The sequence below is a fragment of the Melanotaenia boesemani genome, chromosome 4 (genome assembly GCF_017639745.1).
Source record: "Melanotaenia boesemani isolate fMelBoe1 chromosome 4, fMelBoe1.pri, whole genome shotgun sequence".
Taxonomy (NCBI): Eukaryota; Metazoa; Chordata; class Actinopteri; order Atheriniformes; family Melanotaeniidae; genus Melanotaenia; species Melanotaenia boesemani.
Window position 1 is genome coordinate 12,840,810 of NC_055685.1, and position 13,394 is coordinate 12,854,203.

Sequence of the window (13,394 nt, forward strand, 5' to 3'; positions counted from 1 at the left end):
CGGTAGCAGAGGAAAGGAGGAAGGAAGGACGTCACGACGCAATAGTAGAGAACGTACGTGCCGTATCAGACATTATGTGACGAACCTTGATTGTTATTAATTTTTATTTATGTCATTTATTAGGATTATGGATGTATATATACAATTTCTACAAATGAGAGAAATTTAGTATAGTATTCTAGATGTAAACATTAACAAAGCAACACCCACGGCGAAGCAGTTTGAATGTTGCGTTCAAGTTTAATCGTACAATTTTAAAGCAAACCAGACACGTGTGGGAAAACATTCACATTATTATACTTAATTTAGCAATACCAGAATCACTTCAGCTTTAATTAAAGGGTAACAAATTATTGAGTAATTTGCGTTTTTGCCCAACTCTGAAATTGAGAAAACCCTAGATATCAAGCCCTCCTCATTCTGCGGTTATAACGTGAATGTAGCACCAGACCAAACAAGCCGCTTGCCGATGTTTGTTGTCAATGACAGCCGCCTGCTAGCTGAAGTCATGGCGTTGCTTAAACAAAGTTGCTGTGTAGCGGGTCGTTTTTCCACAAACCACCTATGGCTGAGTCCTAGATCCATCCCACATGTGAGTATTTCACGTCAATTCTCGAATAGGTTTTAACAGGCACAATTTCATGATATGGTTGGTCAAATAACGGCTGCCCTCAGCGGTGAAGCCGGGTCACAGGCCTTTAATTAGCAGCAGCCTGCTGGGTTGTCTGTTTTGTAACTTATCCATGATGCCACTAACAGGTTGCACCCACGATGTGTTTTGATACGTCTAACTATCAGTAATTCTCTGCAGATTTATACAAGTAATCTGACAACTGCGGCCAAATCTTCTCCAGAGCGGACAGACAGGAAGAAGGAGCTGCTGAGCGAAGACGGGCCTGATCTGCAGGACTTTATTTCAGGGGAACTGTCGGAGAAAAGCAAGTGGACAGAGTACAGAGGCAACCTGAAGAGACAGAAAGGAGAGAGGTACGTCCACTGGGACAAGATATCAGAGGGGTTCAAAGACCTTGTGAGACAAACTTTCTGATTGTGATGAGCTGAGTCACCGTGAGCTCTAAGTATTAAGACTCCTATTAATGTCATGGAAATTATTAGAGCTGCAATACATTTTTCTTGAGCTATGTAAATTAATCTGTTCTCGGTAGGTAATCCTTTAGTCCAAGGGTGTCAATCTCATGTTAGTTCAGGCCGCATACAGCACAATTTGATTTCAAGAGGTTCAGAGCAGTAAAATAATAGCATAATAACCCATAGATAAGGAAAATACAAAATACCCCCCTTTTATTTTAGTGCAAAAGTGCAAGTACATTATCACAAGGTTTACGTTTAATGAACTGTCCTTTTAGGAAACATGAACAACCTGAAAAGTTCTTGTGAAAAATAAATGTAGCTTCAGCAATGTTTCCCCTCATTTTATTATTTACATGTGTATTACAACTAACAAATCACAATGGATCAACAAAATCACAAAACTTTTAATCACAGGTATCTAGAACTAAAAATACACTATTTTAGATTATGATCAGAGCAACTTTTCAAGAGCTAGAAGTTATTTTATATCACATCTGTGTAATAATCCAGTCCACCTGGATTTCCTCTACATGATAATACAAACTAAAGTGAAATTTATTAAGAAATAAAGATACAAAACATATAACAAGTTATCCACCTGCCTTGAAAATCTAAAAAAAATCAAGCTCACATAGACAAATTAGGAAAGTTTTTTTTTTTTTTTTAGGAATTTTCACATTTACCAAATTAATGTTGCAGGTTTGATTGGACTCGCTGGAAGGCCACTTTTGGCCCCTTGTCCATATATTTGACACCCCTGCTTTATTCTGATGTTAATGTGTAAGGCCCTATTTGCATCAAAACCCTCCTCTTTATTGTAACAGGGACTTATAATAAGTTACCTTAGGCCTGAATGTGAGTTTACAAACAGAAACAAATGCAAGCAAATGTTACTGTTTCGATCTATGCTGAAAACCACTTCTAAACTTTCACTTCAGGCTGAGGCTTCCTCCGTGGCTGAAGACTGAGATCCCCATTGGAAAGAACTACAACAGGCTGAAAAACACGCTGAGAGACCTGAACCTGCACACAGTCAGTGTCGTTCTTGTGACTCTTGAGTTACCCAGAAAATTCATGCATAAGATGTAAATCATGGTGGAAAAAGACATACTCATACGTGTCAATTTTGAAGTGTTCATTAGCATCAAATTACCACAACAGGAAGTTTCAACTTCCTGCAAATATTTATACACTTTATAAATATTTGAAATTATAAATTTGTAACATGGTGATTAGAGGTGCAAACATTGTGTGCCAGTTCTTGTGCTTTTGCTGATGGTCTCTGGCTCTTTTCTCAGGTGTGTGAAGAGGCTAGGTGTCCAAACATCGGGGAATGTTGGGGAGGAGGAGAATTTGCCACGGCCACTGCCACCATCATGGTGAGTTTTATCTTTCAGTTACAGATAAGAGGCGACACGAGAACTCTGACAAACAGAAGATCATGGTTTTCTCTCTGCATGTAGCTGATGGGAGATACGTGCACCCGTGGGTGCAGGTTCTGCTCAGTAAAGACGGCTCGTCAACCCCCACCTCTGGACCCCGATGAGCCGTACAACACAGCCAAGGCCATCGCTGCCTGGGGGCTAGACTACGTGGTTCTGACCTCAGTCGACAGAGACGGTAAAGCTTGTTAGGCTAGAAAAGTAGTATTAAATGTCCACAAATGTAACATAAAACCCCCAGCCTGGCTTTGACACGATTAGCTAACACTTCAAACATCTTGTTCTAATAACTTGCTTTATTTACAGATATTGCTGATGGAGGAGCAGCACACTTTGCTAAGACTGTTTGTCACCTGAAGGAAAGGTAAACCTCTTCCACAGGATTTATCTGCAGTCTGCATTGTGATTTTTCCACAATGAATTAATCAGTGCTTTTGGGATTTTTTTTTTCATCCAGAAATTCTCAGATCCTGGTTGAATGTCTGACCCCTGATTTCCGTGGTGACCTGGCGGCTGTGGAGAAGATCTCCCTGTCGGGGTTAGACGTGTACGCCCACAATGTGGAGACAGTGCGTGAGCTGCAAAGGTATAAAGACTGTGTTTTATCAGCTATTTATAACCTGGTTTTAGTGCTGTAGACTAATAAATCGTCTGTATAGACTAATAAACCCACGTTAATCTGTAACAAGGAAATTTTTTATCTTGAAAGCATCAGTTCTACAGTCTGACAGCAGGTGGCACAAGAGATGTTTATCAGTGATGTGTTGAGTAATGGGTGAACTGCAGAAGTGTGAAACATTTCCCTTGTTTTCTCTTGCTCCTCCCTCATTACGCCTTTCAGATACTTATGTCTGTCATCTGTTTGCAGATACGTCCGTGACCCCAGAGCAAACTTTGACCAGTCCCTGAGCGTCCTGAAGCACGCCAAGAAGATCAAACCCAGCGTGCTCACCAAGACTTCCATCATGCTGGGACTGGGAGAGACTGACCAACAGATAATGAACACTCTGACTGGTGTGTACACTCTGTAGTGACATACACAGAGTCCAGTTTAACAACAGTTTTCTGATAATACCGTTGTGTTGATGCCACAGAGCTGCGAGGAGCAGGAGTGGACTGTCTCACGCTCGGCCAGTACATGCAACCCACTAAACGCCACTTAAAGGTGAGGCTGACTCTTTCTTTTGCTAGAAATCTGAAATGCTTGTTGGTTGGATACGCTTTAAAGACGATGTGTTTGGGTTTAGGTGGAAGAATACGTTACTCCTGAAAGATTTGCTCACTGGGAGAAAGTTGGAAATGAAATGGGTTTTGTCTACACAGCCAGTGGGCCACTGGTTCGATCTTCCTACAAAGCAGGTGAGCGGTCTGCACCTTGCAGTTAATGGAAATTCAGCTTTATTTCTTGAGGAATGTTGTATAGCCAAACATACTGTTAAGAGGAACAAGACATTTAAGACTTTTTAATATGGTTAGGGTTGTTTATATTGATTCAGTAACGATGGAGCTCATTGTAGTTTATATTAGAAAGGCAAGACGGGAAGTGAATCAGGTTATCACAGTTTTTCTTGTGTGTTCTCGCCTTTTCTTTGCTGATCCATTTGATAGTATTTAGTGCTACCTGGAGAGAGCTCATAGGTCCTGCTTATTGTAGCAGAGCACTACAGCTAAACGTTGGATAACTATGTATGTGCTAAACCACAGAGCTGCTTTCACCTATATGTCCAAACACTGACTGTCATGATTTGCCACAGAGGCCTCAGAGTTATATATCTTTATCTTGAAACCCACAGCAACCCAAGTTCAGACACAAGTAATTGCACATAACCATAACTAAATAAAAAAGTTTGGACTTCACTTGAACCGTCCCATTAATCTTTTCATTAACCAGAGTCAAAATGACCTCAAAGTCTTGCTGTGTATTTCAGCTGATGTTGTCAGTACAAAGTTTCAAACAGGAACTGATAGAGCAGTTCTGGCCTCCAGATATTTCATGTCACTACTTCCCATAATGCAATGCAACACAAACCGCAACTAATGATGATTTTCTATAGAAATGCATCTGAAGCCTTACAAGTGTGAAGAGTCGAGGTTTCATTCATAGGAAATGTAGAAAAAATTATAGAAAGCATGTTCTTATAAGACCAACTAATTTATTAAAAATGAACATGTCTGAGCTTTCAATGTCCACCTAAATGACATGAAGAATGAAATCCTGTTCATGTGATTGTTTTTTACACTATTTGATAGGGACCATTTATTCATACACAATGAAGATGAGATATAATTAACAGTGAGGTCTAAAGAGGAAAATTATATTAAATATTTATTTTAAATGCTTTTACCATTAATGAAATTTCTGTGTTGTGACTAAAAGCAGCTGCTTTACAAAAAAGTGTCAATGAAAACATGCTCCATTAGAACTAAGTTGATATATTGACAAGAAATGGTTATATAATAATTTAAATAAAGGATAATAAAAAGGAAAGCTGATTTAGGATTTAAAGGAGAAATATTAAGTGTTACATCTTATTTTTTTTTACCGATTACGTCGTGTTGGTCAGGTGCTGGCAGCCTGCAGTCAGGTCAATGAGCAGGAGTCTTCCTGTTCTGTGATGCATTTCACAACAAAGAGCCAAATCCCCAGCGCTGCTGGTGGGAACCTCAGTAGCTCTCATCCTACGGATTAAGTGAGAAAATGTTCTGGGAACTAATTCTGTTTATTCTAGCAAGAAAACTTCTGGAAAGCCAGACTCGTATAAGAATAAGTTGAAATTTTGAGTAATAGTCCTTGATTTGTTTTTCTTTTACAGGCGAGTTCTTCCTGAAGAATCTACTGAAAAAGAGAAAAGCGGAAGCTGCAACACCACAATGAGAAACTCATCTCTACCTGCAATAAGTAAAACAAAATGTGCTTTGTTCACCATCACAGCACTCCGTTGTTGTCAGGTGTAGTGCAGAAAACACCAAACATAATCCAACAAGTTTAAGAATTTGTGCAGTTTAAAGGGTGCAAAGGTGACTAAAACAAATCCTGTTAAAAGTTTATGGACCACTATGTTTATTTTAAACACTTATCCACAAGTGTCCACCTGTAACAGCCCAGAGCTGTTTAGGAAGATCAAAGAAGGGCATGTAGGCCGTGTCCATGTAGCCCTGCCAGGACAAATACAACCTAACATGAGGACAAGCTGTATTTTTCTCCTCAAGGGCTCGTAAATCACATCTACTCCAGCCAGAGTGAGGTTAGAAGCTTCTGACCTTAAAGCAGCTCTGCTGGAAGAGCTTTGATGTCTGCTGCTCCGCTTGTGATTTAATCAAGCCGGAGTTGTTTTTGAGCAAAGTCTTTCAGTGACTGAGGTGAAGTTATGTGTGATTTTCATTTCAAATGCTCTGTTAAACCCTCCCTTGGAGAGTCTTATGTCAGAAGCACTTTTTGGGATTATCAGTGTTCACAGTGTAATCACTGGATAAGACAGATGTATGGGGTACAAAACAGATCTCTAAAATGTATATTTGTATTTACAGAATTAAAAATCTTCAGTCTGTATTTGTTTTCTTTTTCAACGTCAGTTTGAATGATCAGCAGCACAAATTAAGGACATCACACTTTATTGCATTGGCCCTTTTGGTAAACATTCACTGATGCAGAAGACACACAGACCAACATACAGTAAGATGATTTATAAAAATATGTATATTAAAATGTATAAAAATTGAGCATTTTTAATCATACTTGATTATATAGTACATAATGTAAATAAGCCCATTTAATAGTGTTCCTTTAAAGTGAGTACAGCAGACGTTTGCTAAATATTATTCAGCATGTAAAACGTTAACTGTATCTGGAATAGATCAAAGAACATATTTCTAAACATTCAATTAATACTATGATTCAAGATTTCCCCATCTTCCCTTCCCACTGCAGGGAGCAGCTAGTTTAACCCTCCTGATCATGAAGAGGAACAGAGGAGGCAGGAAACCGAGTTCAGCTTCCTTCCCTCTGCTGTTGAAATGAAAAGGCTTTGAGAGGAATGTGTTGCGTGTCGTGTGGGGGAAGAATCGGCTTTAGACTTTTGCCTTCTTGGTGGCAGGTTCAGGGCCGGCGATGCGAGGACAAGTGGTTGCCGGGGTGTAGGGGATTCGTGCTGCCGTCACTTTCTTGCCAATGGTTTCAATCTGCAGCCCGAGAAAAGTCTGTTAACTTTCTGCATTTCATTCATTTGCCCTGCATGTGAAGTGTTGTTGGTTTTTTCCCCACACGTTCGCTCACCTGGAAGCCGATGCAGTGGAGCTGATCGTGGAGGTGGTCCAGAACTCTGCGACCATCGAATATGAAGGCCGGCTTCAGCATCTTCTTGTAGATTTTCTCATAGTCCAGTTCCTGTGGCAGTATTGCAGAAGTACCAGTGTAAAATTTAGGTTTACACATATTTTCAAGAGGCAACAGCTTATGAGATGGATGAACTTGATTGTGACCTTAAACATGTCCCACTCAGTGCAGATGACCAGTGCATGTGCACTCTGGCAAGCCTCATATGGGTCTGAAGTCACAGTCACCAGCTCAGACACTAAAACGTAAACAAAAGTCGGCATTAGGGAAGGGATTTACTCTATTCTGGTGATCATCACATCCAAAAGAAAACTATGAAAGTCTCCAATTCAGAACACCAATTTCTTTTTTCTAAACCAATTTTAACAAGCGACTGTGTGAGTGATGAAAGTCAAAGAAACCCTGGAAACCACTGATTCACCACCTAATGAGCATGACTGATGTTACGTGACATTCAGGTGTCCGCATAACGTCAGGCTGACCTGCCAACAAGCGTTTTCCATGCTGGTAAATAATCGGTATAACTTAATAGTTAACGAACCTTAAGAACAACCTTTTCTAAACTATAATGGGAACATCTGACTCTTTAGTTCACCTGACAAGTTAATAATAAATAGGATATATATGATTTTACTAGGCAGTGATGTAGGGCTGTGCAATCAGTTGTAGTATGAGGGTGTCCACTCCAGACAAGAGGATGAGGTGGAGCGTCTGATCAACAGGACGGTAAAAACCAACTCAGCTGATGAGAAAAAGCACCGGTTTCAGGGAGTGACATGAGGAATAACGTCAAACAAACTGAAACGTGGCATTCATCCAAAAGTAGGGAGAAACTGTTAGTGTTGACTAAAACAATCGTTTACCATTTTTACTAGACTGAAACAGCCCAGCTCAGATGCTTTAACATCTGTTAAAATAGCTTATTACTCTATTGAACTTTTTCCAAGACTTTGTGTTTGATCAAATTCATGTCCTTTAATTATAACTCATCACATCCATTGTATCAATATCCTATTAAACTGGAAGTAATGGACAAGTTTAACATAAATGCGTTGTGTTGACGGATCTTTTCTGTTGTCTGGGTGACAACAGAAAAGGGAAAAAGTTATTGACTTAGTATTTTATTAAAGTAGTTAATATTTTAGCAATGTTTAGAAACAAACACCAAGCTGCCATCAGTGGAATTTATGACATCTACATCAGCTTCACGCGTGGCAGAGGATGAAGTAGGTATAGCAGTAGTAGTTTTATACAGTCTGCGCTCCAGCTTCATCTTTTAACTTGGTCTTGATCTTCTTATTAAACAAATTGCAAGAAAATAAACCCAAAATGTCCAACAATCACTCAATATTCAGATTGGATGCAACACAGCAGCATCACGCCCTTTCAGACGAGGAGTGATAGTCATGAATAATCACTTCTTTTTTTTTTAAATAAACATTGATCTTTAAAATGTCATAGTTTCTGTAAAAGCTGATGGCAGGAACTCACTGAAGCCTTATGTCCAAGAGGGTAAGTCTGATTTTTAAATGCTTTCTTAAACAAAGCCGAAAAGGTGTGTATAAGTTTTATCATGACTTTGCAAAAACACAATGTACACAATTTAGTTTGACTAAAACATTTCCTACAGTTAAATCACACACAGTGCTGTAGCTCTGTTAAACATCTGAACACGTATAAGAACTCACACACCTCTTTCTGGGTTGTCCTCCGAGATGTTGGGCTGGGAGAGGTCATGAATGATTTGCTCCTTAAGAACTTTGGGGTCATAGATGAACAGCTTGGCTCCCTCATCCATCAGATACTTTGATATGTAAATACTGGATGACTCTCTGAAGTTGCAAAACACATCCACACACACACAAAAGCATCAACTCTGTGCAGGGTTACAGTTCACAGAGATATGTTTTTGGCATGCGTTCAAGTGGAGTAAAGTAACCAGCAGTGACTCTGCATGTTTCGTACAAAGACGACATACAGTGGTTCAACAGGTCTTTTGTGGTTTTCAAACATTATCTGGCTCATGTTCAATTTATTTGACACAATTGTGAATAACGGGCCAAAATAAAGAGACCAACCTTGTGTCACCGGTGTCTTTTTTAAAGGAGAAGCCCAGCAGAGCAATCTTTTTTCCAGTTACAGTGTTGAACAGACAGTCGATGATCCTGCAGGCAAAGCGGCGCCTTTGATACTCATTCATGTCGATCACCTGAGAAGAATAAAACAGATGAGGAGGAGAAGCTAAACACCCCAAGCTAAGCCCTCCAATCGGTGTATTTCTCACCTGCTGCCAGTAAGAAGCCACCTCCGGCAGGTTGAGGGCCTCACACAGATAAACCAGATTAAGGACATCTTTCTGGAAGCAGCTTCCACCGAAACCTGGCCAGGGTGTCACAAAACGTTTGAGTTCAGTGGTTACAAAATTCATTATGCAGCTCACTGTTATGTTCCAATATTTTAGCAGAAACACAAATTTTCTAGATTATGATTACATTCATGTAGAATCACATGCAAAAAGGTTTTCTGTAAAGGCTACTTATATCTGAAGATGCTCAAACTCTATAAATGTTCTTTTATACTCTGATGGTTGCAGTATATGTCCCTACATTCTACAAACTGGACCTTTCAACATTGCGTGGGGATGCTTCTTACCAACGCTGGCTTTAAGGAACTTGCTGCCTATTCGCTGATCCATACCAATTGCCTTGGCAACCTCTTCCACGTCAGCTCCTGTGGCCTCGCACAGAGCACTGATGCTGTTAATGCTGCTGATTCGCTGGGCCAGAAAAGCATTGGCTGCCTACAAACACAGATGTTTTTCCTTTGCTTTTGTTTCTTTGTTTTAAATCAAAGTATCACAACTACGAAATACAAAAGACCTCTCAAGGGAACACTTGCCCTGAACTTTAACAAACTGTGATGCTCACTTTAGCTTTTCTTAAAAGTAATATAAATAAATTACTGTAGCTTTTGTTGTTTGTTATATACAAAGCTGTAATAATGGATCAAACAAAATCTGAAGAAAAATTATTGCTAAATGACTAATTATTCAGGTCATTTATTCCAAAATGTGAGTTTTAATCATTTTTCATATTTTATATGACAGTATTTTTTTATATTTATATTGTTTATTTGGATAAATTAAGTATCACGTTAGTCTACAATATTTAGTCATTTTTAGGTGTTTACTGCTAATTAAATGAAAAGTCGAGGAAATGAACAGATTTATGAGCAATCTAAATAATTAGTGTAACATTAATATAGCATAGTAAACTATAAGCTGATCTTGTGTTATTGACTGTTGGTCAGATAAAAATAATATCCTGAGAAAAAATTAATGTTTCTCATTTAATGAATTGGTACAACTTTAACAACTTAAACAGGATTATGAAAATATGTTTTTTTCTCTCTCTAGACTCACCAGTTTGGAGAGCTCAGATGACCAAGTGTTGGTGGTGATGATTCGTGTTTTGGGGACCCAGTGTTCATACACAGCACAAAGCGCTTTGATTGCCCTTTGGCCTTCAGCTGTTTCATCTCCACCAATCAGGACGCGGTCTGGCTCCTTCAGATCCCGCACTGCTGTCCCTTCTGCGAGGAACTCTGGGTTGGACAGCACCTACAACAGTGACGTGTTTTTAGAAACAAGAACAGACATCTGAGAGGGTTTTTAAGCGTGACAATATGCACCTGCAGGTTGAGGCTGGGTTTGGTATTGGCATCAAATATCCGTCTGATGCTTTCAGCAGCTCGTACGGGGACCGTGCTCTTCTCCGTGACAATCTTGTAGCCATCAGACACCTCCACAATCCGCCGAGCACATGCCTCAATGAACTTCAGGTCAGCCGCGCGACCCTTCCCCATCCCGTAGGTCTTGGTCGGGGTGTTCACCTACAAAAGAGGAACAGTCTTAAGTAGTTATTGTTAAAGGGAGATTTACTCATCTGTGCAGCAGAAAAGTTGACATGTGGGGAGTGCAGAATGAATTGAGGTACTCACAGAGATAAAAACGAGGTCAGCATCCCTAATGGCTGAGTCTATGTCTGTAGAAAAAAATAAATTTTTCCCTCTGCATGATTCAACCACCTCTTTCAGTCCCGGCTGTAAGAAGAGGAAGTGGGAGGCAGCATCAGTGAATGTGTGTCTGGGAAAACTTGTAAGACAAACCCACTATGACCAACGCTTGTCACAATGATGTAATACTTTGTGGTTGGGGTTGACGTAGAAAACTTGCAAAACACTCTGGAACTAATTTATGTCTCATTTATCCCATGAGATGAAGAATAACAAGAATAATAGTTGGAGTGGTTTCCTAGCTACACGTTTGACCTCAGCACAATAATCACATGTAACTCAAGAAACCGACAATCCTCTTGGGATGTGCAAAGTGGCTTCAAAATAATGAGGCCTGCTTCTTGCAAGTCAAACTAGCCATGATATTACAATAGGCACACCTTGCAACTAGATGCCAAAGGTTAAGGGCAAAGGAGAAGAATCCAAAGCAATAATCACTCCTGATAAACTGTGACCTACAGTCTCTTCTTAAAGTTTTATCTGAAATCACATGAACTTCATGATATAAGCTGTTTTTTATTATTAATATGGCAGATAAATTACCTCATAAATGGGTAATGTGTCAGAGTTCCAGGCTTTGATGCGGGACTCATTAACGTCCACCACAGTCACCGTGATCTCTGGACACATATGGGCGATGACACTGCACGTTGGGCCTCCTACATATCCAGCTCCAATGCAACAGATCCGTTTTATCTGAAACATCTGTTAAAAGAAACACACAATACAGAAAAATAAACTTAAACCCAGATAAAAAGTGTATATTTATCTGTGCCAATATCAAATTAAATCAGTCAGTCCTTGCTTTGCGGGGCCACCAATCACAGCTATTACTGTTAGTGTCTCATAATGGTGAAAGAAACCTACTTCTACAGGAAAGAGGGAAAATCGGCCTCCTGCAATACAACAACATATCAATGCAATGACGCTAAGGTTTAAAGAAAGTATAATCTTCACACATTTGGGAACTTTAATGCCAACATATCAAAATTTCTACTGATTTATTTCCAGCTGAACATATAGCTCTCAATATACTGCAAATGTTTGAGGTTTTAAACAGCATTTACTAGTCTCTGCCTTTCAGTTAGAGAAGATAATTTAAATGGTTCAAAATCTATAAAAATACACTATCTTAATGATTAGTTGGAGTCCTGTTCTTCACAAGGTTTATTTCTAATCATCATTGGATATTTCAACAAAGGTCTAACCTTCAAACAGATTTACCTCAAACTCTTTAATTATTTTTTAAATCAATCTAAAACAATCATTAAAGAATAATTATGCTCAAATTTTTTACATGTAGTGTTCAACCAGCTCGCCAGCACCACAGTGGTGGTTACCAGCTGTACCGTTACAGCCTAAAAGAAAATAAAGAGGCTTTCATAATTTCGGCTCAGCAGCTCCTGGCAGAGAAGAAAAAGGACTCCTTTATTCTCAATACCTTTCAGCTTGTTCACGGAAGCTGCCTCACCGAGAAAAGCTCACTGTTAGTAAGATACCATACAAAACAGAGCACTGATTATCTACTCCACCTTCTCTTTCTAAACGCAGACTGATTGAATTAAAATTAACTCGGCAAACTGTAAATGAAAGGACTCCCGTTGCTAGCTAGCAAATGCTAGCTAACTTTGCGTTACCTTTGCTCGACAGTCTGTAAACTTCAGGAATGTGCAGATAATGCTGGTTTCTTCGTTAAAATTACTCTTGCGGTTTAAAATTTTATTAGCTCCGGTGCCACGGTTGTTCCAAAGATAAATGCCTGTTGAACGGACGGACACCAACGCTGGACGGGTAAATTTTCACAGTGGGAGTTCCTCTGTAACTTTTCATGTACAACCTTTAATTAAATGGAGCTACTTCTCTCCGCCCACCAGGCCTGACGACACCACGCACACCTACTTCCGGTGCTGTATCTTCAAAGTAAATGCGAACAATGAAAAGTAAATATGAAAACAAATATGCTTTGGAGTGGAGACGCTAAAGCAAGAGCACAAAAACAAAGTGTGCAACAAAAAGTCTAAAATAAAACGAAACGTGAAATCATGATGTATCACTGCTGCCTGCATGAAGGAGTATTTAGATATGTCCACAAATTTTTCATTGTTATCCTGTAGTATTCATTGCACAACAAGCTGTTCTCTAACAAGATAATTAACTGTAAACAAAACTAACCAGAACAAAACAAAAGAAGCGTCTAAACCATGAATCAACCACTAAATGTTCTGGTTCAATTACACCTTGTATGTAAACAGTCCTCTTCATCATGCTGTTCACATTTAAATACCAAGACGACACCTAACACTGACATTTTTATGTTGTGGTATACCCACCTCTGTTGTTAGATTTCTTTTCTATAAATTGTTCAAGATGAAGGCGTTACCATAGCCTGATTCTACTGCAATGTCCTACATTCAGTGTACATATCAGTGTAGCACTACCTTTTTACACTTTCT

The 13,394-nt window shown here is 39.4% G+C and overlaps 2 protein-coding genes across 2 annotated transcripts; one reads left to right on the forward strand and one right to left on the reverse strand.

The window, feature by feature from the left end:
• Positions 1–447: 447 nt before the first annotated feature.
• Positions 448–6,084, forward strand: lias (lipoic acid synthetase). The gene is made up of 11 exons (XM_041983872.1): positions 448–592; positions 812–987; positions 2,031–2,124; positions 2,391–2,471; positions 2,556–2,712; positions 2,841–2,898; positions 2,992–3,120; positions 3,403–3,548; positions 3,629–3,699; positions 3,782–3,893; positions 5,348–6,084. Exons 1-11 carry the CDS (start codon positions 470–472, stop codon positions 5,407–5,409), a joined length of 1,209 nt encoding a protein of 402 aa, XP_041839806.1. The 5' UTR covers positions 448–469; the 3' UTR covers positions 5,410–6,084.
• Positions 6,085–6,131: 47 nt separating this feature from the next.
• On the reverse strand, positions 6,132–12,769 carry ugdh (UDP-glucose 6-dehydrogenase). The gene is made up of 12 exons (XM_041983871.1): positions 12,579–12,769; positions 11,485–11,646; positions 10,867–10,968; positions 10,558–10,758; positions 10,289–10,486; positions 9,520–9,667; positions 9,152–9,246; positions 8,946–9,076; positions 8,560–8,699; positions 7,014–7,105; positions 6,808–6,918; positions 6,132–6,713 (listed from the first exon to the last, which is right to left on the reverse strand). Exons 2-12 carry the CDS (start codon positions 11,644–11,646, stop codon positions 6,603–6,605), a joined length of 1,491 nt encoding a protein of 496 aa, XP_041839805.1. The 5' UTR covers positions 12,579–12,769; the 3' UTR covers positions 6,132–6,602.
• Between the last annotated feature and the right edge of the window lie 625 nt (positions 12,770–13,394).

What these genes read in the sequence shown, in the direction of transcription:
- lias (XM_041983872.1), top strand. Translation starts at nt 470, where the DNA reads ATGTTTGTTGTCAATGACAGCCGCCTGCTAGCTGAAGTCATGGCGTTG. An exon ending in GAGACCTGAACCTGCACACA is followed by an intron (nt 2,125 to 2,390) that starts GTCAGTGTCGTT and finishes CTCTTTTCTCAG; the next exon opens with GTGTGTGAAGAGGCTAGGTG. An exon ending in CGGCCACTGCCACCATCATG is followed by an intron (nt 2,472 to 2,555) that starts GTGAGTTTTATC and finishes CTCTGCATGTAG; the next exon opens with CTGATGGGAGATACGTGCAC.
- ugdh (XM_041983871.1), bottom strand. Translation starts at nt 11,646, where the DNA reads ATGTTTCAGATAAAACGGATCTGTTGCATTGGAGCTGGATATGTAGGA. An exon ending in ACACATTACCCATTTATGAG is followed by an intron (nt 10,969 to 11,484) that starts GTAATTTATCTG and finishes CTCTTCTTACAG; the next exon opens with CCGGGACTGAAAGAGGTGGT. An exon ending in GTTCCTTAAAGCCAGCGTTG is followed by an intron (nt 9,247 to 9,519) that starts GTAAGAAGCATC and finishes CACCCTGGCCAG; the next exon opens with GTTTCGGTGGAAGCTGCTTC.